Source organism: Balaenoptera acutorostrata, chromosome 3 (assembly GCF_949987535.1).
Source record: "Balaenoptera acutorostrata chromosome 3, mBalAcu1.1, whole genome shotgun sequence".
NCBI lineage: Eukaryota > Metazoa > Chordata > Mammalia > Artiodactyla > Balaenopteridae > Balaenoptera > Balaenoptera acutorostrata.
This window is the reverse complement of record NC_080066.1, coordinates 34,234,142-34,259,316: the sequence shown is the minus strand read 5'-3', so window position 1 is coordinate 34,259,316 and position 25,175 is coordinate 34,234,142. Positions and strand designations below refer to the sequence as shown.

The 25,175-nt window shown below is 49.6% G+C and overlaps 1 protein-coding gene across 6 annotated transcripts in view; it reads right to left on the bottom strand.

Moving 5' to 3' along the window:
* Window positions 1-9,103: 9,103 nt before the first annotated feature.
* ARNT2 (aryl hydrocarbon receptor nuclear translocator 2) overlaps window positions 9,104-25,175 on the bottom strand; it is a 209,022-nt gene continuing 192,950 nt past the window's right edge. For 4 of the 6 annotated variants that reach the window (XM_057543553.1, XM_057543554.1, XM_057543557.1 and 1 more), the window contains 2 exons: window positions 15,097-15,233; window positions 9,104-13,491 (listed from right to left, as the gene is read on the bottom strand). In XM_057543553.1, coding sequence (XP_057399536.1) covers window positions 13,393-13,491; window positions 15,097-15,233 — 236 coding nt within the window. In that variant the 3' untranslated portion in view covers window positions 9,104-13,392. Of the gene's footprint in view, window positions 13,492-15,071; window positions 15,234-25,175 lie in introns of all 6 variants that reach the window. The other 2 variants (XM_057543556.1, XM_057543558.1) reach the window with 2 other exon arrangements.

Genomic DNA, 25,175 nt, shown 5'->3' with positions numbered 1-25,175 from the left:
GTTGTGGCATGTGAACTCTGAGTTGCAGCACGCATGTCAGATCTAGTTCCCCGACCAGGGATCAAACCCGCATCCCCTGCATTGGGAGTGTGGAGTCTTAACCACTGCGCCACCAGGGAAGTCCCTAAAAATATTTTTGAATTTCTTTTTTTCTGATAAAATAATGAAGGGTGAATGTTCCTATTCTTTACTTTGCTGTAGTTTAGTGTTTGTTATAGACGGGCTGTCTGAGACAGGCTTCTTCAGAAGTATCACCTTAGAAAAATGTGAAATCACTTTCCTTGTGAAAGTGATTTACTTAAGGGGTATTGTGGCACTTCGACCTGCCACCACCTCCATCCCATAACTGTACAAATCTAGAAGATACAGCACTCACAGGATACTCAGGACAGCTGACCTCAAACACCAGGGAAGGCTCCTAGGGACACCTCACCCCAGGAGGTGGTATTGAAGAGGAAGACTCAGCAAGCTACAGTATCAAGCAAATAAGGTTTCCACAGAGGAAAGTGAACCGCAATCTCACAGGGATGCTCTAGAGAAAATATACTAAGTTACAATGTAGAGATATCCCATCAAGGAGCAAGGGAGCTGGGGTATTGATGCTGCTGCATTCGTTGGTCATTGGTAAAGGGCTGTTCTTGGTGGGATGTAAAAATCTCAGGCACTCCTGGCTCTGTGTGCTTCAGCAAAGTAGAATCCAGTAGCCTGAGGACAGTCCTTCAACAAGGAGACCCAGCTTCCAAGAGTGAAAGCAGAGAGCTGGGGGGTGTAAAAATGGGCAGAGGTCTTTCAGCAGCAGGATAACAGACTCACAGGGACCTCCGTGGTCTGCTCAGAAGGGCTGTGTTCCCTCAACCCCATCACATGTCATGACTTTCTTGTTAACTTCTGATGTCATGCTGAAGCTCAGTCCCCTTGGACCCTGGGCCTGTGGTTTCTACAGGATCCTTGGGCCCAGTGCACACTGAGGACCAGCACCCCCATCTTGGCCCTTGCCACACAGCCTGGCCTTCTGCTTCTCTCCCATTTCTTATCTTCAGGTTATCTGTCTGGAACATGCCATCTCTCTATCACCTGGCCCTGGCATCATGGAGCTGTTTTCTCAGGTGACAGGAAGTGCCTTTACACATGGGTTCTCGAGCGTTCCCTGTATGTCACCCTTTAGGAATCCTTGCTGAGCCTGGTTCAGCCCTCTCGAGCTCAGACAGTTTTCATCATGACCCAATGCTAACCACGTCTCCATCCCAGCTCTCCACTGACTTCCGTCCTCTCCATCTGCTTGAAGCAGACAGGAATGAAAATACAAGTGAGCATGCCCATCCCTGGCACAGACGTGGGGTCTGAGACCTATCCAGAAGCCTCTCAAGTTGCTATCAGTCATTATGAACTCACTGTAAATCTGGATAATTGAGGAATCTGCCTCTGCCTCTTCTGTCAAATTCTTGTGACTTAGAGCAAAATGAATTCCTTATAGTTTTTTTTTTAAACTTTAAAAAAACTACTTATTTATTTTTATTTATTATTTATCTATATTTATTTTGGCTGCGCCGGGTCTTAGTTGTGGCACACGGGATCTTTAGTTGCGGCATGTGAACTCTTAGTTGCGGCAGGTATGCGGGATCTAGTTCCCAGACCAGGGATCGAACCCAGGCCCCCTGCATTGGGAGTGCGGAGTCTTACCCACTTGACCACCAGGGAAGTCCTGAATTTCTTATAGTTTAAAAAAATTTTTTTAATTCAATTTTTATTTTATATTGTAGTTGATTTACAATGTTGTGTTAGTTTCAGGTGTACAGCAAAGGAATTCCTTATAATTTAAAGACTAGTCACTGAGCACCATGTACTGTTGGATGTACTGGGCAGAGACTGATGAAAAAAACCCCTGAACTAGCCTCCACTGAAAAGCTCCTCAGCACCCCACCGGAGATCTTTTCTCTTTTCTGTCCCACCTTCCTGGGAGCCGGCCCCTCTCCCTGTGTGAGCACCCATGCTTAGACGAAGGTCTCCCTCCCACCCTTACCTGATGACTCGGAAGTGCATTAACACTTCCTTCTGCCAGAGGGAAGTGAACCTAGGAAAACATAACTCCAAGGTCTCTAGCATTTTCTCAGCACTTGCGATCCTGGCTCCTCACTGAGTTGATGTGACTAGGTGACCTGTGTCTTCCGCAGGCAGCTCTCAGAACTACGCCTCCCAGAAGAGTAGTCAGGGGTCTAAGGGATCACCCTTGTGTGACATCATCACCGACAGAGCTCAGTTCTGTGGGCCCAGCTTACGCTGAAACATGGCCATGATGAAAAACATGGTAGCCATTTAGGGATGTGGAAGTTCCATGAGAAACATGAGTCGACATGGCTTTTACTATCAAGGACACTTCTGGAAGAGAAATGCTCACACACTGATGAATCGCTGTGATGAAATGTTGTTTTCTTTGCCCCGTTAGTGCCAGGTCATGTTTCTTTGTTTTTGGCATTTTTATTTGAGTTTTAAGTGAAATGTGTGGGAAGAATTAGGAGTTGGGCTGTAGGACCAGAGGCAGGCTGCATTCCAGTCATTTTAATCTGGTGTGCTGCTGAGGGGTGGCATACCTAGTTCATGATTTATAAGGGTCTTGGGCTTGGAGACGGGAACCCATTAAGTGCTTTCTGCAAAAGCTGAGCCAACAAGCTGTGAGCCCAGTGGGGAGGGTCCATTGTCAATGGGCCCCATCTGGGACCTGTTGGGTGAAGTCATGCTAATCACAGCCTTCCAAGCTATTCAGCCCTTCTCCAGCTCTCCTTGCCCATCTGTGTTGGCGCAGGATGTGTGCTCTCCTCCTAAACCCTTAGCACACTCTGGAACGTCATATTCTGTTTGCTTGTCTCTCTCCCCTAGGGATGGGGCTTCTAGGGGTGGGGATGGGTCTTCGCTGTGTAGCCCCAGCACCATGCCTGGCAAGTGGCAGGTGCCACGCAAGTGTTTACGGAGAGAACATGCTTGAGAGGGTTTGCGGGAGAAGTAAAAGTTCACAACCGTTAGGCTTCAAAATGGTAACAGGGGAGACGACCTTATTTTCCTCTCAGTGGAAGACGAGGAGCCATTGAGACCCCGGGGAGGCTGGGAGGTGGCCTTGGAAGTGTAGGGAGCACAGTGAGAACGTAGCTGATGTTCCTGCATCTTTATTCCCCCCTCCAATCCTGAGAAGCCTCGTGCTTCCACACCACTGCTTTTCATCCTTGTCGCCCCTCCCTACTCACTGGGTCCCTTCATCAACAGCAGAATTGGAATCAAATCTTTCATTCTTTATACTTTCCTATACTCTCTACTTTAAAAATAATGAGCATATATTATTAGTAACATGAGGAAAATAATAACTATTGCTCTGTCTATGACAAGAGTGTATTTTCGTTTAGTTGTCTATTTGGGGGATTAAAGAGAGGCTACAGGTGAAGTACCAGCCCAGGTCCTGGCAAGTATTTGGGCTTTATTCACTATTTCTTCTCTCCTGTTCCTGCCTGGCAATTCTTTCACTGTCCAGTCTGTCACAGGTGTGTCCAGCTACGGCTCTTTCTAATCACTGCATAAGTGCATGCTTCTCTCTCCCACCTCTTGGCATCTAAATTCCTAAGTATGTGGCTACTCATTAACTTTCTTATTCTTTTTTTGTTTTAAATTGGAGTATAGTTGCTTTACAGTGTTGTGTTAGTTTCTGCCGTGCAGCAAAGTGAATCAGTTATACATATACTTATATCGCCTCCTTTTAGATTTCCTTCCCATTTAGGTCACCACAGATCATTGAGTAGTATTTTCTTACTCCGATGGGCGATTTGCTTTTTATTATTTTTCAAGATTTTATAAGTAATATATATTCTTTGTAAAACATATAACATTAAAAATTACAAGGATAAAAGGTAAATTCACCTGAGATTCTATCATGTTGAGATAGGTTACTATCGTTTCATAATCTTTCATGCATATAAACGCACACAGAATTTTATATAAATGCAATGGGACCGGGGCTTCCCTGGTGGCGCAGTGGTTGGGAGTCTGCCTGCCAATGCAGGGGACACGGGTTCGAGCCCTGGTCTGGGAGGATCCCACGTGCCGCGGAGCAGCTGGGCCCGTGAGCCACAACTGCTGAGCCTGCGCGTCTGGAGCCTGTGCTCCGCAACGGGAGAGGCTGCGATAGTGAGAGGCCCGCGCACTGCGATGAAGAGTGGCCCCCGCTCGCCGCAACTGGAGAGAGCCCTCGCACGGAAACGAAGACCCAACACAGCCATAAATAAATAACATTAAAAAAAAGAAAAAAGAAAATGCTCCCGATTTAAAAAAAAAAAAAAAATGCAATGGGACCATAACACTTTTCCAGTTATATGTATTTATTTTCATTTTTGCTTACTCTCTCCACTTCTACAATCCCTGTGACCATTCTCTCCCCTTCAAATACAGTCTAATGTGAATATTTTTATACGTTTTCTACATGTACAACACACACACACATATATATACACAATCATGTACTCATAAACGAACCTACAAAATGAGCTTTTGCTAATGTTTGTTTTTATCAAATGGATTAAAATTATTTATGCTTTTCTGATTATTGCTTTCATTTGCTAATATATTGAGGTAATGCTATATAATATTTAATGATACAGATGTTCTCCAGTTTGTTCATCTGTTAAGGCTTTGCCTTAATTTCGCTTTTTCCCACTGGAAAATATTGCTGCAGTAAACATTCTTATATATCTATCTATACATTTCAAAGCTTTTATTTCACTAGGAAGGGTGTTTAGAAGTGAGATAGCTGAATCAAAATATGTTTATTTTAAATTTACAGTTATTGCCACAGTATCCTCAAAATAAGTTGTGAAAACTTACATTTCTACCAAAATTATGTGAGAAAATTCTTTCCCATGTATTCTCACCTGTGGCAGATATAATCACTATTTTGTGCTTTTGCCAATCCATCAGTGAGAAATGCCATCTCATTGTTACTTTAATTTGCATTTCTCTGACTACATAGTGAGATTTCTTTTCTTTTCTTTTTTTTTTTGGCTGTGCCCCGTGACATGTAGGATCTTAGTTCCCCGGCCAGGTATCGAACATGTGCCCCCTTCAGTGGAAGCCCAGTCTTAACCACTGGACCACCAGGGAAGTCCTACATAGTGAGATTAAGTAGCTGTTTTTTTCATTTACTGATTTATGTTTAATTATTAAATATTTCTACTCTACAGCAAATTTGAGAAAAAGTATACCATATTCTTATGTGCTCATCACCAAGATGAAACAGGCGTTTAACATTTTGCCATAACTGCTTCAGATACTTTTCTTTTTCCCTGTATTTTCAATCAACACCTCTCTCTTTTCTCTGTCTTAATCTGCTTTAAGGAATTCAACTGCACAAGCCACTCCTTCCCCTCTTTCCCTCTCTATCTGATCTCAGGCGGCCTCGGCCTGCAGCAGCTTGAAGCAAGGTTTCGGTTCCGGCCAGAGATTGAGGTTGGGTCGTGGCAGTGAGAGTGCTGAACCCTAGCCACTAGACCAGTGGCCAGTGACACGGCCCTGGCCCATACGGCTTTGCAGAAATGAATTCCCACAAAGGCGAAAGTAGTGAAACAAAGTGTTTATTAGGAGGAAGGAGAGTACGTGTGGATAGACACACGGGAGGACTCGGAGAGAGATTAGTGCCCTCGTAGTAGTTTGAATCACTTATAGGGGGCATTTCTTCCCGGTTTCCTTTGGCCAATCATCTTGCTTTGCCTGGCTCTGAGTCCATATTTGGTTTATCTCAGGGTCCGCCCTGTGTGTGCACGCATCTCTTAGCCAAGATGGATTCCAGCAAAGAGGCCTGTGGGTAGGTTGGCATCACTCCCTTTTTGACCTCCAAGGAGGCTTTCTGTGCTTGTGTAGTCGGGAAGGTCTCCTTGACTTTGAGAATGAGAAGTATGTGGTCTCTATCTTTTATCTGGGCAGGGCTCAGCCTCTCCTATTATCCTCCTGTTATCTTCATCTTAGAGGACAAACTCCAGCTGCTCCGTCTGGGGCTCATCTATGTCCTTCCTCAGTTGTGCCTATCCGTCCATGAGATTCTTATTTTAAAAAACTTTTACTGCATATCTATTTATGCACAAAAAAATATGTAATTGCCTTCAGTTATGCAAATATGCACAGTCTTTTAAATTCAGTATGTTTTTTTTTTTTCAAATTTTTTATTTATTATTTTTATTTTTGGCTGTGTTGGGTCTTCGTTTCTGTGTGAGGGCTTTCTCCAGTTGCGGCGAGTGGGGGCCACTCTCTTCATCGCGGCGCGCGGGCCTCTCACTATCGCGGCGTCTCTTGTTGCAGAGCAGAGGCTCCAGACGCTCAGGCTCAGTAGTTGTGGCTCACGGGCCCAGTTGCTCCGCGGCATGTGGGATCTTCCCAGACCAGGGCTCGAACCCATGTCCCCTGCATTGGCAGGCAGATTCTCAACCACTGTGCCACAAGGGAAGCCCCAATAGTATGTTTTTAGGATGTGTGCATGCTGCTACAAGATCGTTTTAAGTGCTGCACAAAAATTTTGTGTGACTAAATCAGTTTATTCATTTCTCTGCTAAAAGGATGGTTAGACCCGTTCCCACTTTTTCACTATTACAAGCAGTGCAGTGAATTTCCTTTTACCTGCCCTCTCGTGCACACGTGGGAGGTTTCCTAGGACGGACGCTTGTGTTCACTGAGTCATAGGGCTCTTACATTTTTGATTTGTCGGGATATTGTGTAACACTCGCTAGGGCATCTGTCCTGTTTCCCACCAGCATGGGAAGAGTCCCTGTTTCCCCATATCCTCATAATAAATGCCTAGTAAATCTGAGTGACAGATGTTATCTTGCTTTAATTTTGCATTTCCCTTAATTACTAGTGAGGTTCAGTCTTTTCTCATGTATCTAATGCCATTTGAGTTTCTGTGAATTGGCAATTCAAACTCTTTGGCTGTTCATCTACTGAGTTGTACTGATATTTTTCTTATTGATTAAAAAAATATATTTATTTATTTATTTGGCTGCACCAAATAAATCTTAGTTGCGGCATGCAGGATCTTTTAGTTGTGGCACGTGGGCTCTTAGTTGCAGCATGTGGGATCTTAGTTCCCTAACCAGGGATTGAACCCACGCCCCCTGCATTGGGAGTGCAGAGTCTTAACCACTGGACCACCAGGGAAGTCCCTTTTATTGATTTTTATGAATCCTTATATTCTGAATATTCTTTCTCAACAAAGTGAATACCACTTTTTTGGGTATATAAATTGCAAATATTTCTACCACTTTATTGGTTGTCTTTTCCATTTCTTTAAGCTGATTATTTTTTAGTGAGCTTAAACATAACAGTTTTTCCCCTGGTTTGTGGTCTCTGTGCCTGGTTTAAAAACTCCTTCCCTGACTTGATTTCATAAATATATTTTCCTAGATTTTTTTCTAAATATTTTACATATATTGCTTTTTAACACTCAGATGTTTTCATCTGTGTGGAATTTATCTTTCGTATATTGTGTAAGATAAGTGTATAATTACTTCTTTTCCTATGTGCTTTTCCCCAGCACCATTTATTGGAAGTCTGTCTGGTCGCCATGATTTGTAATGCTGACGCTTGCAAATAACACTCTCCGGCTCGCTTCAGTGGCACGTGTACCAAATATTCTCTTTTCTGAATGTGTGTACTTCTAGGTTCTTTGCGGTATTCTATGGATCTAGTTTTCTATCTCTATGCCAGTCCACACTTTTAATTATGACGTTTCCAGGCGCCTCGTAGTTTGAATGTTCCATCTTTCTCCTTCTCTTCTTCTTCGTTCTTTCTCTTCTTTTTTCTAAAATATCATATTAAAATGTATTGGCTATTCTTTTTTTTTTCTTCTTCCATAGGAAATTGGGGATCACTTTGTCAAATTCCACAGAAAACTCTCCTGCAATGATTTTTACATCCACTTAATTTAGACATAATTTACGCAAAACATAATTTAAAGAACCCATCCTAAGTGAACAATTTCATGAGTTTTGTCATTTAAATACACGTTTGTGACCTTTGAATTTTTAAAGTCCAATTTGTCATTTTATTCTTTTACAGGTCATGCGTTTGTTCTAGTATCCAAGAAATCTATGCCTAACTCAAGGACGCAAAATTTTCTCCTGTCTACATTTATTTTATTTAAAAAAATATTTTCTTCTTAAATAACCACAATCACTTGCTGATGGGGTGTGTGCACCACTTCTCAAAACTTGGAATCGGATGGACATCGTCACCTTCATTTCCTGTTCCGCACTTACTTTCCCTGTAGTACTTGCTTTTGTTTTGTTTGGCTGCGCCGTGTTGCTTGCTAGATCTTAGTTCCCCGACCAGGGATTGAACCTGGGCCTATGGCAGTGAAAGCACCAAGTCCTAACCACTGGACGGCCAGGGAATTCCCACCTCCCGTGTGCAATTAAATATGTGTAGTTTCTTTTATGTCAGTAGTAGCTCAATAAAGCTGTAAAAAATAACAATGCTAAATGTTTGATGGAAAAGAGTTTCCAAGTGATTTTAGTCTGCCGTTTTGCTAGAATCCAAATGGTCTTCTTTCAACAGAGAAGGTTAGATTCTGTAAGCATTTACTAGAAGTTTGAGCATATTAAAATACTAATTTAATTTTGGGAGAATTTTAAAAAGAAATAATTACTGTAGAGTGTTTGAAGAGGACAGTATATACAGGGTTTTGTAATGAGACCTAAGATCAAATCTTGGTTCTGTCATTTCCTTCCTGTGTGTTCTTAGATAAGTCACTTAACTTCTCTGAGTCCCAGTTTCTTAATCCATAAACCAGGAATCATATCCACAGAGCAGGGGTTTATAATGATAATAAAAATTGCATTTGCAAAGAGCCTTCTAGAGGGCCTTGCCTAACATACAAAGCCAAGAACTATTAGTTTCTTTTTTAATTTTACATAGCTAGACCCCCTGACAGAGTCACTCTTTAGCATATGTGTATTCTACACCCTTTCCTGGCTACAACACAACACAGCCCTTAGGCCGCGTAATACGAGATAATCTCCCAAACTCCAAGGGCAGGTTCTACGAATTGTTCAATTACAAACTTGGCCTGGGCTATTCAGCGTTCAGAGCAAAGCCATTTTTATTGTAATGAAATTTTAAAAGGCAGTTACATTAGTTACACATATACACAACTGACTTAATAACTGTTAGTCATAGAGAACATTCAAGAAATACAAATGATGATTTATCCACAGCACAGTTCACATTCATAAGAAGAAAGGTTAAAAGAGAAACGATTAAGTGCTTAAATTGTCCACTGAAGCTCATCTATGAACTCTCTCGCTTTTGAAGGAAAATGAGATTGTTACCGGAAGCAAGCTGCCCTGTTCCTGTGAGACCTCCCTTTTCCCACCTCCACAGTCATTGGCCCATAGGCTCTGGCCCCAAGACCCAGCCACACCTACATGTGAAAATGTGCCTGCATCGTGGTGTGATGTCGCTTCAAGTTGCCCCAGACGCCAGGCAGCCGAGGAAAAGGAGGACAGCCAGTTCCCTTCATATCCAAGATGAGGATCTGGCATGGGGGGAAGGGTTGGAACGGACAAGTTGGGCTGTCCTGGCAAGTCAGGACACAGCGACCTCATGACCAAACCCATACTTTAGAGTAGAACAAGGAGCATTTCCATCCTGACTTGTTACTGGCTAGAGCTGTTAGGTGACCGGCTTGGTCTTGCTAATATGACAGGTCGTAACTGTTAGGGAGCAGGTGGGCCCAGCGGGGAGAGGCTCACTGCTCATCTGCTGGCCCAGGTACTGATGTGGCCGGAAGGGAACGCGCTCATTTCCCCAGGGCCTGACTCATCTCTCGGCCAAGCCCGGCCGCAGCACTGATAGTGTCTAGGGTGGCTCGTCTGGGGAAACACGGTCTCTTTATTGGCACAGGAGATCCACGCTCCCCGATGTCAGTTCCATCAGCTACCAGAATCCTACTCGTTGCAACAGGTATTCAGGAAACAACAGAAGGGTTGAATTTGATAAACCGGGAAGCAGAGAAGAATGTGGCTGTTTGTGATGCGCTATTGCTCCCTGAAACCAAAACTAAGAACAAAGCTAGTGGGGAGCAACACAGAGGCAGGGTGTTCTAGAACCTCCGCAGCCACTGTTGCAGTTCCCTAACCAAGTCCAGCCGAGCCTCAGCGTGGCGGCGTCTGTGTCCTCACCAATAGTTCAGGCAGCCACTGCCCGGCCCTTCTGCGTGGAAAGCCTTCTGCTTGCTCAGCCTAAGGAAAGCCAGCCGAAGGCCTAGTAGCTGTGAGGTGAGGTGTGAGTGAGGAAGAGAGTCCCAGAGCCAAAGTCCCAGGTGCCGCTCGCCTTCCCAACCCAGCTTTGCCTCCGTCTCCAGTAGGAGAGGGATCAGGGCCGAAGGCCACGCCGACGCAGGGGCTGTGGGCATCCTGGCCTCCTGGCTGGGCGGGACTGGCGAGGGAGGTTCTTCTGCAAACTGGGGTAATTAGACCCTCTAGGGCTTTAATTCTCACTCCAGTTTGTCTTAAAATTCCTTGGGGAGAGAATCCCTCGGATGTGGGATCCTCTCGGTCTTCTCTGTTCCTTCGTGGCCACATGGTGGTTTCTAAGAATCACAACCAAAGAGTGGAATGGGGAACAGGGAGAACAGAGAACTCGAGCTGCGGGTCAGAATGCAGTCAGACACCCGCCGCGGGCTCCGGGGACAAAGCTGGAAGGGGGACGTTGGGCCTATTTAGTCACGATGCTCCCCCTTTATGTCTGGCTTTCAGTCGCCCATGAATCCTCGCCTTCTAGGACCAAGAACTGAGTGGTCCTCACCCTAGATGCTGTGTAAGTGGGTGAAGTAGATGAAAGGTCCCTGGGGGCAAGGCTGTCCTCCTCTGTCCTTATGCATCCCCTTGGCACCCAGCACAGCCCAGATGGGCTGGGCCTAGTCGGCGTGCCGACCAGTGTGTGCCCCTCAGAAAATCCCCAAGTGCCCTCCGAAACCAGAAGGAAAGACAAACGTACCCCCATCCCCCGTCAAACTTCCAAACTCAGAGACTAAACACCACAAAAAGTCCATTTTCATTTCACTGAGAAACCATTCTTTGATCCAAAAGCTATTTTTGTGCCTTTCTGGGAAATAATTAAGCCCACCGCCTGGGGCAAGCTCAGGGCTGGCGGTAGGGGTGGGCAGAGGTGGCCCCAGGGGCAGGGCACGCCCGGGAGCCCCTTCTGGGTCTGGTACTGACAGGGTGTGTGGAGTTTCAGCCACTTGCCATTCTCCCAGAAGCCAAAAGGCTCCTAAGGGTAAAAGGATATCATGTGCGTCTAAACCCCCACGTCCAATCACCACTATATACAAAAGGATTAAGAGCCACTCTAGAAACTGTAAAGTCAGTGTTAATTTAGAGCCTAGAAACTGGGATCACACAAAGCTACCGGACAAAGGTATTCTCCTGGACAGTGGTGGACTTTCATCGCTGGAGCTCTCCAGGCAGGACTGAGCACACACCCCCTCTGGATGCCAGCCAGGGCTGGGGTTTTAATGCAGAACTTTCAGAGGATGAGAGCAAACCCCGTCCCCTGGCTCCTTCCTGCAGGCCAGGCTCACTCCCCGCTCAGGCAGCCCAGAAGCAACTCCATTCTGCCTGGCCCATCAGAATTACGGAAGGAGGGATACAAGGGCCGTTTCCCAGCCAGGTGCCTGACAGGGGTGGGCCGGAAGGGAAGGCTTTCCCCGTGCATGGGCTCCTCCACCTGCCCCGAGGCAGCCAGGCACGGGCAGTGTTTCTCCCCTTTAGGAGTCGGTGAGCTGATGGGATGCTGATGCAGGACAGGAGGGTGACCATTAGGAAAGGAAGAGAACGCGAGAGTTTCTTTCCTTAGCGTCAAGGGCATGCGAGGTGCAGAGGTAAGTAAAAATGGAGGGATGGATTTTTAAACTGATCTCCTCAAATCTGAGGGAAACACAGCAAGCCAGGGACCAGGAGCTCAGAGGTCAGCCAGGTAGAAGCTTCCAGAAGTCAGCTCTTACTCTGTCTTGAGACCACCTGAGGAATTCAAGGCCCTGGCGAGTATGCGGCAGAACCAGAGCTGGAACCAAAACCGGAGCCGGAGTCCCGCAATCCGCCCCCCCCCCCGCCTCCGCCCCCCAAGAAGCCACTGTTCCCAGCCGGCTGGGGAGAGAAGGCTCGGGCGGCCTGGTGGGGAACGTCTCAGAGCTCCCACCTCCACGCACAGGGCTCACCCCTCAGTCATCTCCAGAGGTTGGTCCCAGGAAAGCACCCTGTGGCACAGAAGGACCGGGAGGCCTGGGCGCCCTGCCCTCCCCCTCACACTCCCATGGGGGCCAGGGTCTCTGTGAGCTCAACGGGTGCCCCCTGCAGCCGTCGGGCGGGGACAAAGCCCGGCTCTCGCCAACAGGGCAAGGACGAGAAACCCTGGCGGAACCAGGAGAGGCTGCTCTTCAGACACAGAGAGGAAAGGGTGGGCACTCTTGTGGGCTCTGAATCTGCATGTGGGGGGCTTGGACCAAACAACTGATCCATCAAAGTGAGCAGCTCCCGGCCAGGGTGACGCTGTCAAGTGCCCGTCTGCTCAGTTCAGCCTGTCCGCCCGGCACCCAGACCCTGGGCCCTGCCTCCTCCGGCCACAGGGGGGTCCTGCTCAGCTTGGACGGGGCTGCACATCCGGGATGTCACTCTCGCCACACACCCTGGATCCTAGACCCTCACTGTGGCCGCACACGACAGACACGGGGCACAACACATCCATCAGGACAAGGATTCACATCACACTGCACCAAGTACACACGTCTCACGGCACGACGGACGCACAGACAGACGTGGCTGAGACAGGGCCCAGAGGAGCCGGCGTCCCCCCCCCGGTGTCCCCAGGCTCCTCCTCTCCGGCTCCGAGAACAAAGCCTGTGCACCCTGCTCACCTCTTTCCCCAACACCCCCTAAGCTCCACCCGGACACAGGAGTTAAAGGCCAGAAGAAACCAGATTCCAGCTTCCTGGGCAGGCCTGAGGGTGCGGCTTGGGCTCTCCAAGCTGTAACTGAACTTTTTACAGATGAGAATTGTCTAATATGAGATTATTCACAACCAGATTTTAAGAACCCAATGGGCTCGCCTCCCAAGCACAGACAGGTAAAATACAATAAATACAACCAGCCCCCGACGTCTACCGGGCTCCTGGTCGGTGGCCGCGCAGCTGCAGCTGTGGGTTAGAAGCTGAGCAACACCATGGCAGTGAGGGGAACACGGGGGGCGAGATGTCTTCTGCTGGGGGTTCCCGCGGCAGGGCAAGCAGGGCGCAGGGGGGCCCCGTGCACGTGGGCGTCGATGTCACAGCATGGGGGGCACTGCCTGGTGGAAGCCTCGCTCTTTCCACAGCTACTCAGAAAACGGCGGGAACATGCCCAGGTCGGCAAAGTCTTCGATGTTATAGTTGCCGGTCCCCTGGGTTGGATCCCCTGGCATGGGCAGCATGTCCTGCAGGAGAGAAGACAAGACAGCGCAGCGGAGTCGGCTCACCCTCCTGGGCACCGGCACGTCCCGGGAGCCCAGCCGGCCAGCCACCCTCACGGTCATCTCTCTAAGGGGGCGGCCCAGGAGCACGCCACCGGCCACCTGAGGGATGCTCTGAGACGGTCCTCAAATGTCTGAGATGCCGGGAAGCTGTCATTCCAGCACACAAACACAACTTCAGGACACCACCTTTCTCTATTTAAAACGGAGCCAGGACACAGGGCGGACGAGAGGCCCACTGGTGGGGAGAACCCAGCTTGGTGCCAAGCAAGGTACATACAACCGACGATCAAAATGCAACAGCACTGCAACACGGGGAGGGGCAAAAGGAGGGCTGCGTGCGTGAACAGCTGAGTGGCCTGTCTTCACTGTGTATATCTAGGGCAAGGCCAAATCCCTGCCTGGATAGACTTCACCTTTAACAAGTCCTTCAAGTTCTCTGGGCCTCAGACTAGCCATCCAGAAAATCCGAGGAGCTATATTTCAATCCCTTATGGCAAATTTCCCAAAGTGTGTTGTGTCCAATTCTTGGCCCATGAGATACTCTGGGAGGAAAGAATTCTGTGGACAAATGAGTTTGGGAAACAAGGTATACTTTGCCTACCTCCTAAAAATCCTCAGTCCTCGTTAGTATAATAAAGGCTCTGATAAGTCCTGCAGTCAAGAAACCGAATAACTCTGTTTAATCATGTTTCACAAACTTCTTTGACCAAGAATTCTTTTTAGCATTGTGACCATGAAGAACCAGGTTTGGGAATTCTGCCTTACATGGCAATTGTGAGGCGTAAGGATGGGCCGGGGCTGAGCCTTATGGATGGAGGAAGGAGGAAGGAGGGGCTGATCATTATAGGTCAGGGTACCTCTCTGCATATGTAAAAGGATTCTGCCCCTTTGGGGACCTGGAGTGACATCTGGGTTCTAGACCTTTGTCTCTGAAGATGCTGCTCGACCTGGTGGGAAAGGTGCTTGGGATGAGGGTGGGGTAAACGGAAGGCTCTCCCTTGAGAAGGGGGATCACAGTCTGCGGGTCTCAGAGCCCTACCACCAGGTGCTTCCTCCCCCATCCTCGCTCTGCGGGGCAGGCTCTGGGACATGGCAGAAGGCACATGGGGCTCTTGTTAGGAGGTGTTTCTCCCTCATGAAGACCTGGTGGGGTGGATGGAGCTTCAGCCGGTTCATGCCCCCAACCGGAGCCTTTCCCCAGTGAGAACTTTTCTGGCGGAAAAGTGGGGCTCCGAACACCCCCAAGGGGCTGGGTCCTGCGCCGCGGGGCTGCCGGCGGTGTCCACTGCCGCTGCACACTTAGGTCAGGGCTGCCCCAGGCGCGAGGGATGGACCAGGAATGGCTCAAAAAACTCAAGAGTGGCAAGGCGCCCAGGCAGCCTCAACCAGCAATACCTGCGCGGAGCTCACGAGAGGAGCCGAGCCTCCTACTCCTGGTCCCCCCTCGAGTCGGGGCTACTACCTTCCCTGGGAGGGGCCAGCACTCACAGTCTCGCTGTGGCAGGGAGGCAGAGACCGAGGGGGAGAGGAAGCAGACCTACGAGAAGGCGGTGCTCGCTGATTTACCTGGAACACTTCAGTCTGACCGGGCTGCTGGTGGGGGTGCTGCTCCCCGCTCTGCTGTCCGTGGTGCTGGCTTTGCCACTGCGACCAGACTTCCGAGGGCCGCCCTTGGAACTGCCCGCTACCTTGTCCACTTTCAGCTGAAAGATCCGACGCACAGGACACTTCCTTTAAAAGCCATCCCGCGGCTCTGGGAGACCTAAGAACCACTGCAGCCCAGAGGGTCCCACATTTCTGAAAGGCGCGTTCCATCCAGGGCTGGCTGACTGTGTTCGCCGTCCCCCTCTCGCTCATGCTGGCTGATAGGTAAGAAGTTGGCTGCGCACCCGAGAGCTGGATGGGTGAAACAGGAAAGGGGGCTCTCTGCCGAATGGCGCAGGGACTGGGCAGACAGGGTGGCTCTCCCCGCGTGCACCTGCCGGGTGACCAGGGCCTTAAGCCTCAGAGCCCTCGGCCCTCTGTGATCACTGCTGGAGGCTTGCTTCCGTGGGGCCTGTCTGTGGCTGAGAGCAGCCCTCTCCTGGACATGCGCGAGAAGGGAGAGGCGGTCCCTGCCACTCTGGATGCCCCTCGGCTCACAGGCTGATCTTTAAAGGAACCTGGCCCTGACAGAGGAAGAGCCTCACTCAGCAAGCCCTGACCTCCGGCAGCCTCGCTGCCTTTTGGGCAACTGGGCTGAAGCCACGTGTGGCGTTCCCCAAGGTCCTTCCACGGGCGCCAAGAGCCACGGCCCTTTCTGCCCATCTCTTTAGCTGAGGGTTTCTCAGCACCACTGGTTTGGGAGGAAAGGCATTTGGGTGCAGCTTAGACAAGAAGACAGGTCTCTTTGTGCGAATCAGCAAATTATAATTTGTAAGTGAGAGCAACCTTGCTTCTGTCTACACTTTACAAGAAATACCCAATGGAAAAACAGAAACTGAGAAAAATGAGCAGAATTTTATCTAAAACATTTAAAGATTCAACCCGAGGGGGGTAGTTTATCCTAAGGTGTATAAAAAAAAACCACAGGAACTTTTTCTTGTTCCAAACCATGCAATAACGTTTTGGAGGCAATGGGCTCACTGTCAAGCTCTGGGTGGCAGGACAGGCCCCATCGTGGCTCCACTTGTTCTTCCAACAGGTGACCCTACTCACCACCTGCTGCGTGGGCACTGGGTTAATCTGGGGGAAGGCTAGACAGTGTGCAGGGGGAAGAATCAAGCCCTCCCTCTCTCACACATACATCTCACCTACTGCCTGAGACATAAACGGCTTTAATAAGACATACACTCCCTCGAATGCTTCACCACTGGTGCCTTTCAAGCTTTGCACGATCACAGTTGATAAAGGGGTTTAGAAAATCAGGGAAGGATACAATTCCCTATTTCAGCACAAGAGGGGTTTAAATCTATCGTGTATGTAGGATTCTGTTGTTTAAAAAAAATGCGTCTGGCTTTGCTGAAATGCCTTTACCTAAGACTCTCTCATGAGACTCCCTGGGCCAGGAGGAACTCTTTCATAGAATCACGTCCCCTGGCCCAGTTTCGGAATGGGACAATCTAGAACAGGCCTGGTGTGGCAAGATTAAATGCACAGCAGCCCCAGCTGGCGCAGTGAGGGAAGCCCCACCGGACAGACACTCGGCCGACATCCTGGAGGCCCAGGAGGCTAAGCACAAGCTGGGCCACCTGTTACCCGGAGGGAGGACGGATGGACACAGCCACCTGTGCTGAAAGCAAGGCTGGGGCACAGCATGAGGACTGTCCTCGCATATTCAGAGACGACTGCCTCTCAGGAGCCCTCCGGCTTCCTCCAGGACCCTCCTGCCACAGTGATTCCCCGCTGGAGTCATGCCCGTCATGAATTAATTCTCTCCATTCTGCCTTCCTACGTGGCCCGAAGTGTGTCTCCCAAATTCATATGTGGAAGGTCCAGCCGTCAGTATCTCAGACTGTGACTGTATTCAGAGAAGGGGCCTTTAAAGAGGCAGTTAAGGGGACTTCCCTGGTGGTCCGGTGGTTAAGCATCCACCTTCCAATGCAGGGAACGTGGGTTCAATCCCTAGTTGGGGAACTAAGATCCCACATGCCACGGGGCAACTAAGCCCGCATGCCACAACTAGAGAGCCCGTGTGCCACAACGCAACTACTGAGCCCGTGCACCACAGCTAGAGAGAAGCCTGCGTGCCGGAACTAAGATCCCACATGCCGCAACTAAGACTCGACGCAGGAAAATAAATAAATAAATATTTTTAAAAAAGAGACAATTAAGGTGAGATGCGCTCATATGGGTGGACCCTGATCCAATATGGCCGGTGTTCTTATAAGAAGAAGAAATCCGGACACAGGCACAGAGGGAAGACCATGTGAAGACCCAGGGAGAAGGTGGCCATCTACAAGACAAAGAGAGAGGCCTCAGAAGAAACCAACCCTGCTGACACCTTGATCTCAGACTTCCAGCCTCCAGAACGGTGAGAAAATAAGTTTCTGTTGTGCAAGTCACCCAGCCCGTGGTATTTTGTGATGGCGGCCCTAGCAGACGAATACATGCTCCTCAAGCTCCATGTCTACCTCTCCTTCCCTTTGCTGTCCATACACACAGCATCTTCTCACCTCTCCCTCCCTCCTCCACACTCTGCAATCACTCTGCAGCCAAGTCTGTATATCCGAGCCCAACCCAACAGAAATTCAAATTCAATTCTCATTGTTAAGCTCTCTTGGGTATCAACACTTATGACCACCATCTTCTCGAAATTGTTTGGTTGACTTCTCCGACTACATCTTATTTTGGTTCCACCACCTCCTACGCCACTCCTTGTCAGGTGCCCCCTGGTTCTTACATATGTCTCCGCCCCTTAACATGGGCTGAATGCAGAGGTCTGAGTTAGGCCTTCCCTTTGATCAGCAGACAAGATGGGGGCAACCTCTTCTATCCCCATGAACTAACTGATTCATTGATTCATTGTGCAGATATTTCCTGAGCTCCTACTCTGACCCAGGCTCCAGACGAGTATTGTACATACACTGGGAAACAAGACAGTTCCTATCTCGAGGAGCTTACAGCATGGTCGGGGGAGAGGAGTAAGCAGCTATGTCCATCCAGTTGTAAGCTGCTATAAGAAGGTTGAGCAGAGCTGGAATAAAAACCTCTTAGGAGGGATACCTAACCTAGTTATGGCAAGTAGAAAATGCTTTTCAGAGACTTCACTTGAGAGCAGAAGGGGAATAGTTAGTAGTTAACCAGGCGTAAGGCTTGGAGGTGGGGTTAAAAAACATTCCAGACACAAGGATCAGTCTGTACAAGACCTGGCAGTGAAGAGGGTCCATTCCACCCAGGGACCTGCAGGAGGTTCTGGATGCCAAAGGGCCCGGAGAAGTGTGACCCGGCTGGAGGGCACACCAGGGGTCAGGTCCCACACCATGAGGGTGACGGATTTTGAGGGCAGCAGAGAACTGCTGAAGGCTCTTAAGCTGAGGTGCGTCACACACAGACCTTCATGTTTGGGAAGTGGACGAGGGGACAAGGTGAGGGGGAAGAAGCCCAGGTAGCATGAGGCTGCAGGAGTAATCCTTGCAGGAGATGACAGTAGCACCAGACGTGAGGTGGAGAGAAGTGGATGGATCTGAGGTATTCTGGAGAAAGAGGCACCAGGACTTGTGGACTGATGTTTGGCTGTGCTGAGGGGCGTGAAAAGAGGACCTGGGAGTGGCAGACTCACAGCTCACATCTCTGGTGGTGTTTACAGCGCAGTTTCTCTCCTAAGCTTCGGGTCCATCTATCCACCTTAGGAGACGTGTCTAAACAGTATGACAGACACCTTGGACCCCTCACGCCTAAAACAATCGTCCCACCTCCTCGGACAGCCCAGACAGGGACACCACGCCTGTCAACTCCTTGCTCTCACCCACCCCTCACGCCCAGTCACTCACTGGGTTCTGCTGCATCCCCAATCCCCTAACACCCCTCCGCCCAGTCTCCTTCCCTCCATCCATTCTCACAGCCGCCACCAGTGCTCCGAGCTGGGCCAGCACCCAATCTCCCCCAGACCCACGCAGCTACCGGGGTGGTCTTCCTACAACGGCATCCGCTGCTTAGAAACTAACACAGTCTCCCCTCGCCGCACCCCCCCACCCCATGGGAGTTCCCTGGTGGCCCAGTGGTCAGGACCTGGTGCTTTCACTGCCGTGGCCCCGGGTTCAATCCCTGGTCAGGAAACTAAGATCCCACAAGCCACGCGGCAGGGCCAAAACAAAACAAAAAAACACAGTCCCCCACCGTCCACGTTCCTCAGAGTGGGCACACTTGAGGCATATGGTTGCTATTTTTCAAACCCCATCTCCCCCTTCTTTGTGCCCCCAGCCCCTCTCACCCTAGTCACATGCCGTTGTAGACTTACTCCCCGCCCCAAACACTGCACACCGCTCCGTCTCTGTGCTGTTGCACCTGTGGTCTCTCCGTCGTGGGCATCCTTCCCCTGCTCTGTGCCTGCAGGAATCTACTCATGCTCAAAGTCCCGACTGAATGTGACCCTGCACGACGGATTCCCTCAGTCGTTCTGTCTTCTTCCCTCGTCTGCAGCACTTGCATTGTCTCCCGGGATGGTGCCCATCACGCTACACTGACTCATCCCCAGATCGTGAGTAACTTAAGGCCAGAGATCTTATCTACGTCTGTCCCGGGCCTTACTGAGTATACTGCCTGGAATAAAGGAGGCTTCAATAAGTATCTGCAGAAGGCAAGAATAAAGGAATGGAAAAAGGAAGGGAAAGAGGGGAGAAGAAGGCAGAAACATGAACATTCTGTACACTTTTACTTCTATTCCCCTTTGAGGTTTCCTGGACATCGCTGACATAATGAAACAAAAACACATTCTCTCATCAGTCTTCCTCGGTGACAGCCAGAGACAGGGCAGGGTGGAGGGGGGGTGGTGAAGATTAGAGGAAGATTAGCTCTCCATTTGTATCTGGGGGTGATTCTATTAATTGCAGGGACAAGATTTCAGAATAAAAATTCTTAAACTTCTGGGGAGGGAAGCGCTCTTCTTAAATGTGTGCAACAGAAAAAAATCAATTAACTGGATTGCTTTAGAAACAGCATAAAGTAGTTAAGGAAGGAGGGAAAGGACTTAGTATTTTTGGAGTACTGACTATGTGCTAGGCATCATGCTGGGTACTTTCTAGACATTATTTCATTTCATTTCTTCTTCATTCTGACTCTAAGAGATGGGTCCATCTTCCACATTTTTCAGATGAAGAAACCGAGGCTCAACGATGTGAAGAAATATGCCCAACTCATTTAGCTTATAAATGCCAGAGGCAGGGTTTGAACCTAATCTTTCTGACACTGAAGCCCACGTGCATTCATTTGATAAATACAGCTTTCACAGTGAACCCTGACTATGTACCTGACACTGAGCAGTGTGTTGCGGATACAATGGATTGCAATGGCCCAACCCATTGAGAAAGAAAGATGAGTACTTAGGCAATTGGAATTGTTAAGAGTGCTTATAGGGGAAGCATGGGCAGTGTGGAGGGACAAAGGAGCAAGACCTAACTTAATCTGCATCTTCCTGGAGAAAATTACATCCAAAGACGATCTGCAGGATGAGTTCCCCGGCCATGTGGTGGGAGAGTTAAAGGGGAAAGCCCTCCATTCAGTCTCTGCTACTGAAATTTTTCCTGAGCTGCATTAGTGACCTCTCTGATGAAATAATGAGTAATAACTACGACATGACCTCTCCCGGATGACAGAGCCGTGTGGAGTCTTAGCCGAAACCCTGGCCCTGACTGACCTGCCTGCAGACAGATGGTGAACAGGGCATGTTCGTGGCCTGCCCTCGAGATGCACCCACAAGTTTCTTTCTGGAAAAAGCCCCAGTGTTAACCAACATCCTTGTGTTGCCTTATTGCTCCCAAAGCCATGTATATGGCTGCAAACCATGAGCTAGGTTCTAGCCATGCTCTGTTTCTTGTGTTCTGTGGGCTTCCTGAGCAAGGCCTAGGCTGCTATAGTCCTGGCTGGATGCCTGAGCCACCTGCCAGCCCAGGGGTCCAAATAGAATATATTTTTAGGCTGCTACCATCTGGGCCAACTGGGTGGGCTTTCAAACCAAAAGTCAGAATCTTGAGGAGCTTGTAGATTTCTAGGTTGTAGAGGGAAGCGGATGACAACTTCCTTAAAACAAAAATTCACTGGCACTCAACGTTATAATTTCACTTTTGCTAACTAACATTTTCGGTAAGATTCATCTGATTTGGAAATTGCCCTAAGAGTCAAGGTTCACTTGAAGTCCAGCTCAGAGGTCCTAAGTAGTTGGGTTTAGTTCAGTGGCTCTCAAGCAGGGGTGATTTTGCCCCCTCACCCTGGAGGGACAACTGTCAATGTCTAGAGACATTTCCCATTGTCATAAACAGAGGACAGAGGCCCGGGGTGCTGCTAAACACCCTCCATGAACAAACAAAGAATCACCTGGGGCCAGGTGTCCACAGCACCGCAGCTCAGAAGCCCTGCTGGATAAAGCCAGCAAAGAGCACCAAAGGGGCAGCTTATCCTCTTATGAGCGCCTTCCAGGTAAAGTCCTCCCTGTGGTTCTCGGCCAAGAGCTGCACCTCACAACAAGGATCACGTGTTTCGCACGATTTCTGGTTAAGATCTTGTCTTTTCATCACTAACTAGTAAGGGTGGGATGGTCTATAATTCCCTCAAATTACAGAATTTGAAGAATTCCCAGGGCTGAGTTTTGGGGGCGGGAGCTGGGGAGTAAGAGGGACAGGGTGTCTGCAAACATTTCGGGTTATTGAAATCCCCTCTCTCATAGTGCTTATCCTACCCTGCTTCCCTATCCCTAATTATTCATCCTATTTCTCCCTGAAAGAATCTTCCGACATTTCTGGAATGACATATTCTTTCAATCTTCCTCTCCAAGGTAAATCTGCTAGGCCAGCTGTGACTTGTGTTATGCGGGAATGAGATACTTTAGCTACCTCTTCCTAAACTGAAAGGCATATGGGGAAAAAATGAGAAGCAATGGACACGCTCGTGTCTGCCAACTTATTACATCAGGAAGCAAGGTGGTAAGACAATAATGTAAGTTAGCCCCAGCCCTGAAAAGGCATATATGCAGCCCTCGAGCCAAGTCAGGGAATGAAAGCCTGGCCTGCCACAGCACCTCTGAACCACTTTCATCGAGCAACTTGTCTGCCTGGCTCCCTGCATTTCTCCTAGAAACATGGTAATATCAACAAGCAGACGCCTGAGGGTAGTTGAAACAGAGAACTAACCACTTCAGGGATTCACATTGTATAAATCTTTGGCAGTTACCATTTGAATGCCTCCAACCTCTAAATCCACCCTTCTTTGCCCTGCTTCGTGAAGTGGGAACTGGACCCTGTAAACATTTCTCCTTTGCTAGCTGGTGCAATGTTAGGCTTTGTCAATAGAGGGAGCTGGAGACACAGGCCGGGCACAGAGGAAGTGGCTTGTCTTCTGGTTCGGGTGGCTTTTCTGCCTGGCGTGTGTCTACCAGCAGCGTGCAGGAGGCCCAGGGGCACTCATGCTTCAGCAAGCATCCTCAATCACCCAGAGGGCTGCAGGCCAGCTCCACCCTGCCGGCGCTCTCCCTGAAACCTCAGCCACCTGGTGGGTGGGTCCACTGGCTCTGGTCCACCTGCGCCCTCTAGCCAGTGTCTCTGCCAGCTGCCAGGCTGCTTCTGCAGACCTGCTGCAGCCCACAGCCTCTGGCAAGTTTGTTTACCCCCAGTAGGTTGTGTGTCCTGTGGTGGATACACCTTCAACAAGGTAAGGCTTCATGGGGTGTGGTCTTCTCCAGGCTGCCTTGATTGTAACCCTCAGGCCCAACCAACAGGCCCCGAGGTACAGCTGTCCCACCCACGCCCTCGCGGAGGCGCGGGGAAGCCGCTCAGATCTGCACCTACCGGGCCAGGGTATGTTCACTGCAAATGCAAACACCACCAGCTGTTTTAATGGTTTCATATTTATTTAATAATTAATGTGGGCTTCCCTGGTGGTGCAGTGGTTGAGAATCTGCCTGCTAATGCAGGGGACACGGGTTCGAGCCCTGGTCTGGGAAGATCCCACATGCCGCGGAGCAACTAGGCCCATGAGCCACAACTACTGAGCCTGCGTGTCTGGAGGCTGTGCTCCGCAACAAGAGAGGCCGCGATAGTGAGAGGCCTGCGCACCGCGATGAAGAGTGGTCCCCACTTGCCACAGCTAGAGAAAGCCCTCGCACAGAAACGAAGACCCAACACAGGCAAAAATAAATTAATTAATTAATTAATTTAAAAAAAAGGAAATCAGGCTTTAAAAATAATGATAATAATAATAATTAATGAAACTGACCTTTTACCGAGATTGCTCTGTTCCCTCCCCACTCACCCACTCCCATCTGCTCTTCCCTGCATCCCTCCCCTCCGTGCTCTGGAGCAGCCATCGTCGTTAATAACACACCTCTCAGACCCTTTCCCTAATCACGTCCCCCTCTTCTCTGACCATAACCGAAGCTTGCCCCCTCTCCTCCCCCAGGACTCCATGCCCTTGAAGCCCTCTGGAGCAGGAGCTGCTTGTTTTACCCACACTCCACAGATCCCATGGTCCGTGCACTCTCCAGGCCACCTCCACACCATGGCTCTCCACCCTGCTGTGAACTCTGACCCCTCTGCCTGGGCCTCCCCCGCCCACACTGGGAGCTGTCCTCCAGGAGCCTTGCATCACAGATGACTCCGGCGCCCACCCCGCTGAAGGTCCTCCTCATCGCTCCACCTGAGCTGGCTTCCAAACACACGCCAACTGTGTCCTTTCCCACTCAAACTGCTTGTGTGAGGTTAACAAACGAGGTATTGATGGTAAGGCCCCAAGAAACTTCTCAGTCCTTACTTTCTCTATTTTACAGTCTCTTCCATGCACTCATTGAAAGGGTTCCAGCCCCTTTCTCATTAATATAAATTAGAACGCATCCAATTCCCGCGTAACTCTAAGATACCCTGAACGATGGATTAGAGAGAACGGCCAGGATAGGGTAGTGATGGGAGCACAGACTCAGATGGCACTACCTGGCTCCACAGGCATGATGCTACCACTGACCAGCCGTGAGGCCTTGGGTAAGTTATCTGACCTCACTGTCCCTCAGTTTACTTATCTGTGCAATGGGAATAATCATAGTTTCTCCCTCATAGGGCTACCATGAGCTTTAAGTGAACTCAAATGTGTAAAGTGCTGGGCACGTAGTAAGCATCTGGTAAGAGTTAGCTACTGTCATAATTATTATTGTTATCATCCGAGTGTGAGATAGCTGGACGGCAGCTGTAAAAATGGTTGCTGAGCCTCGACCCCCGTTTGTGTGATCCTGTTCTTGGTCTTCAGGTTGTACGGTGGCCTCAGCCCCACGCTTTGTCCTTTCTGTGTTCCAACTCCATTTGCACTTCAGGGCCTAGCATTTGCTAAGTGGAGACCAGACAGATTCACAGAGCTAAAGGCCCTAGTCGTTGGGGCAGGGGGTGGCTTCCCCTCCTTTCTTGCTAGAGCCACACTGAGGTGCTTCTAGGCCTTACGGGGTGAGTGCCAGGTCTCCTCTGAGCCTCTCCTGACCCTCCTGCCTTCAGTAGACCTTGGCCACTGCACCTCCAGCACTGGCCTGCCGTCTCCCTGTTCCCATCGGTCTCCCCTGCCTCCGTGTCTGCACTGCTGGTCGGAACCGAGTCTCCTTCCCTCTGTTTCCAGGGCTCAGCCCAGGGCCTGGCACTCAGGAGGGCCTGGCACTCAGGAGGGCCTGGCACTCAGGAGGCCTGGCATTCAGGAGGGCCTGGCACTCAGGAGGGCCTGGTGAGTAGGTCAGTGCCAGGTGGGCCCTGTGCTTCCAGGAAGGACTAGGTGCCTGCATGCCACGTGTGCCAAGGCCAGCCTTCAGGAGGAGACTGGGGGTGGGGGAGGGTGGGAGGTCTCTGCATATCCAGGTGAGGGAGGCGAGAGTGCTCCTGGGAGCCAGACTTCCAACCTCAGGGTGGGTCTACGTTGAGGGCCTGGCTGACTTGAAAGCAATTGCCTCAGGGCTTCTCCTTCCTGAAATAGGGCGCTGTGCTTCTAAA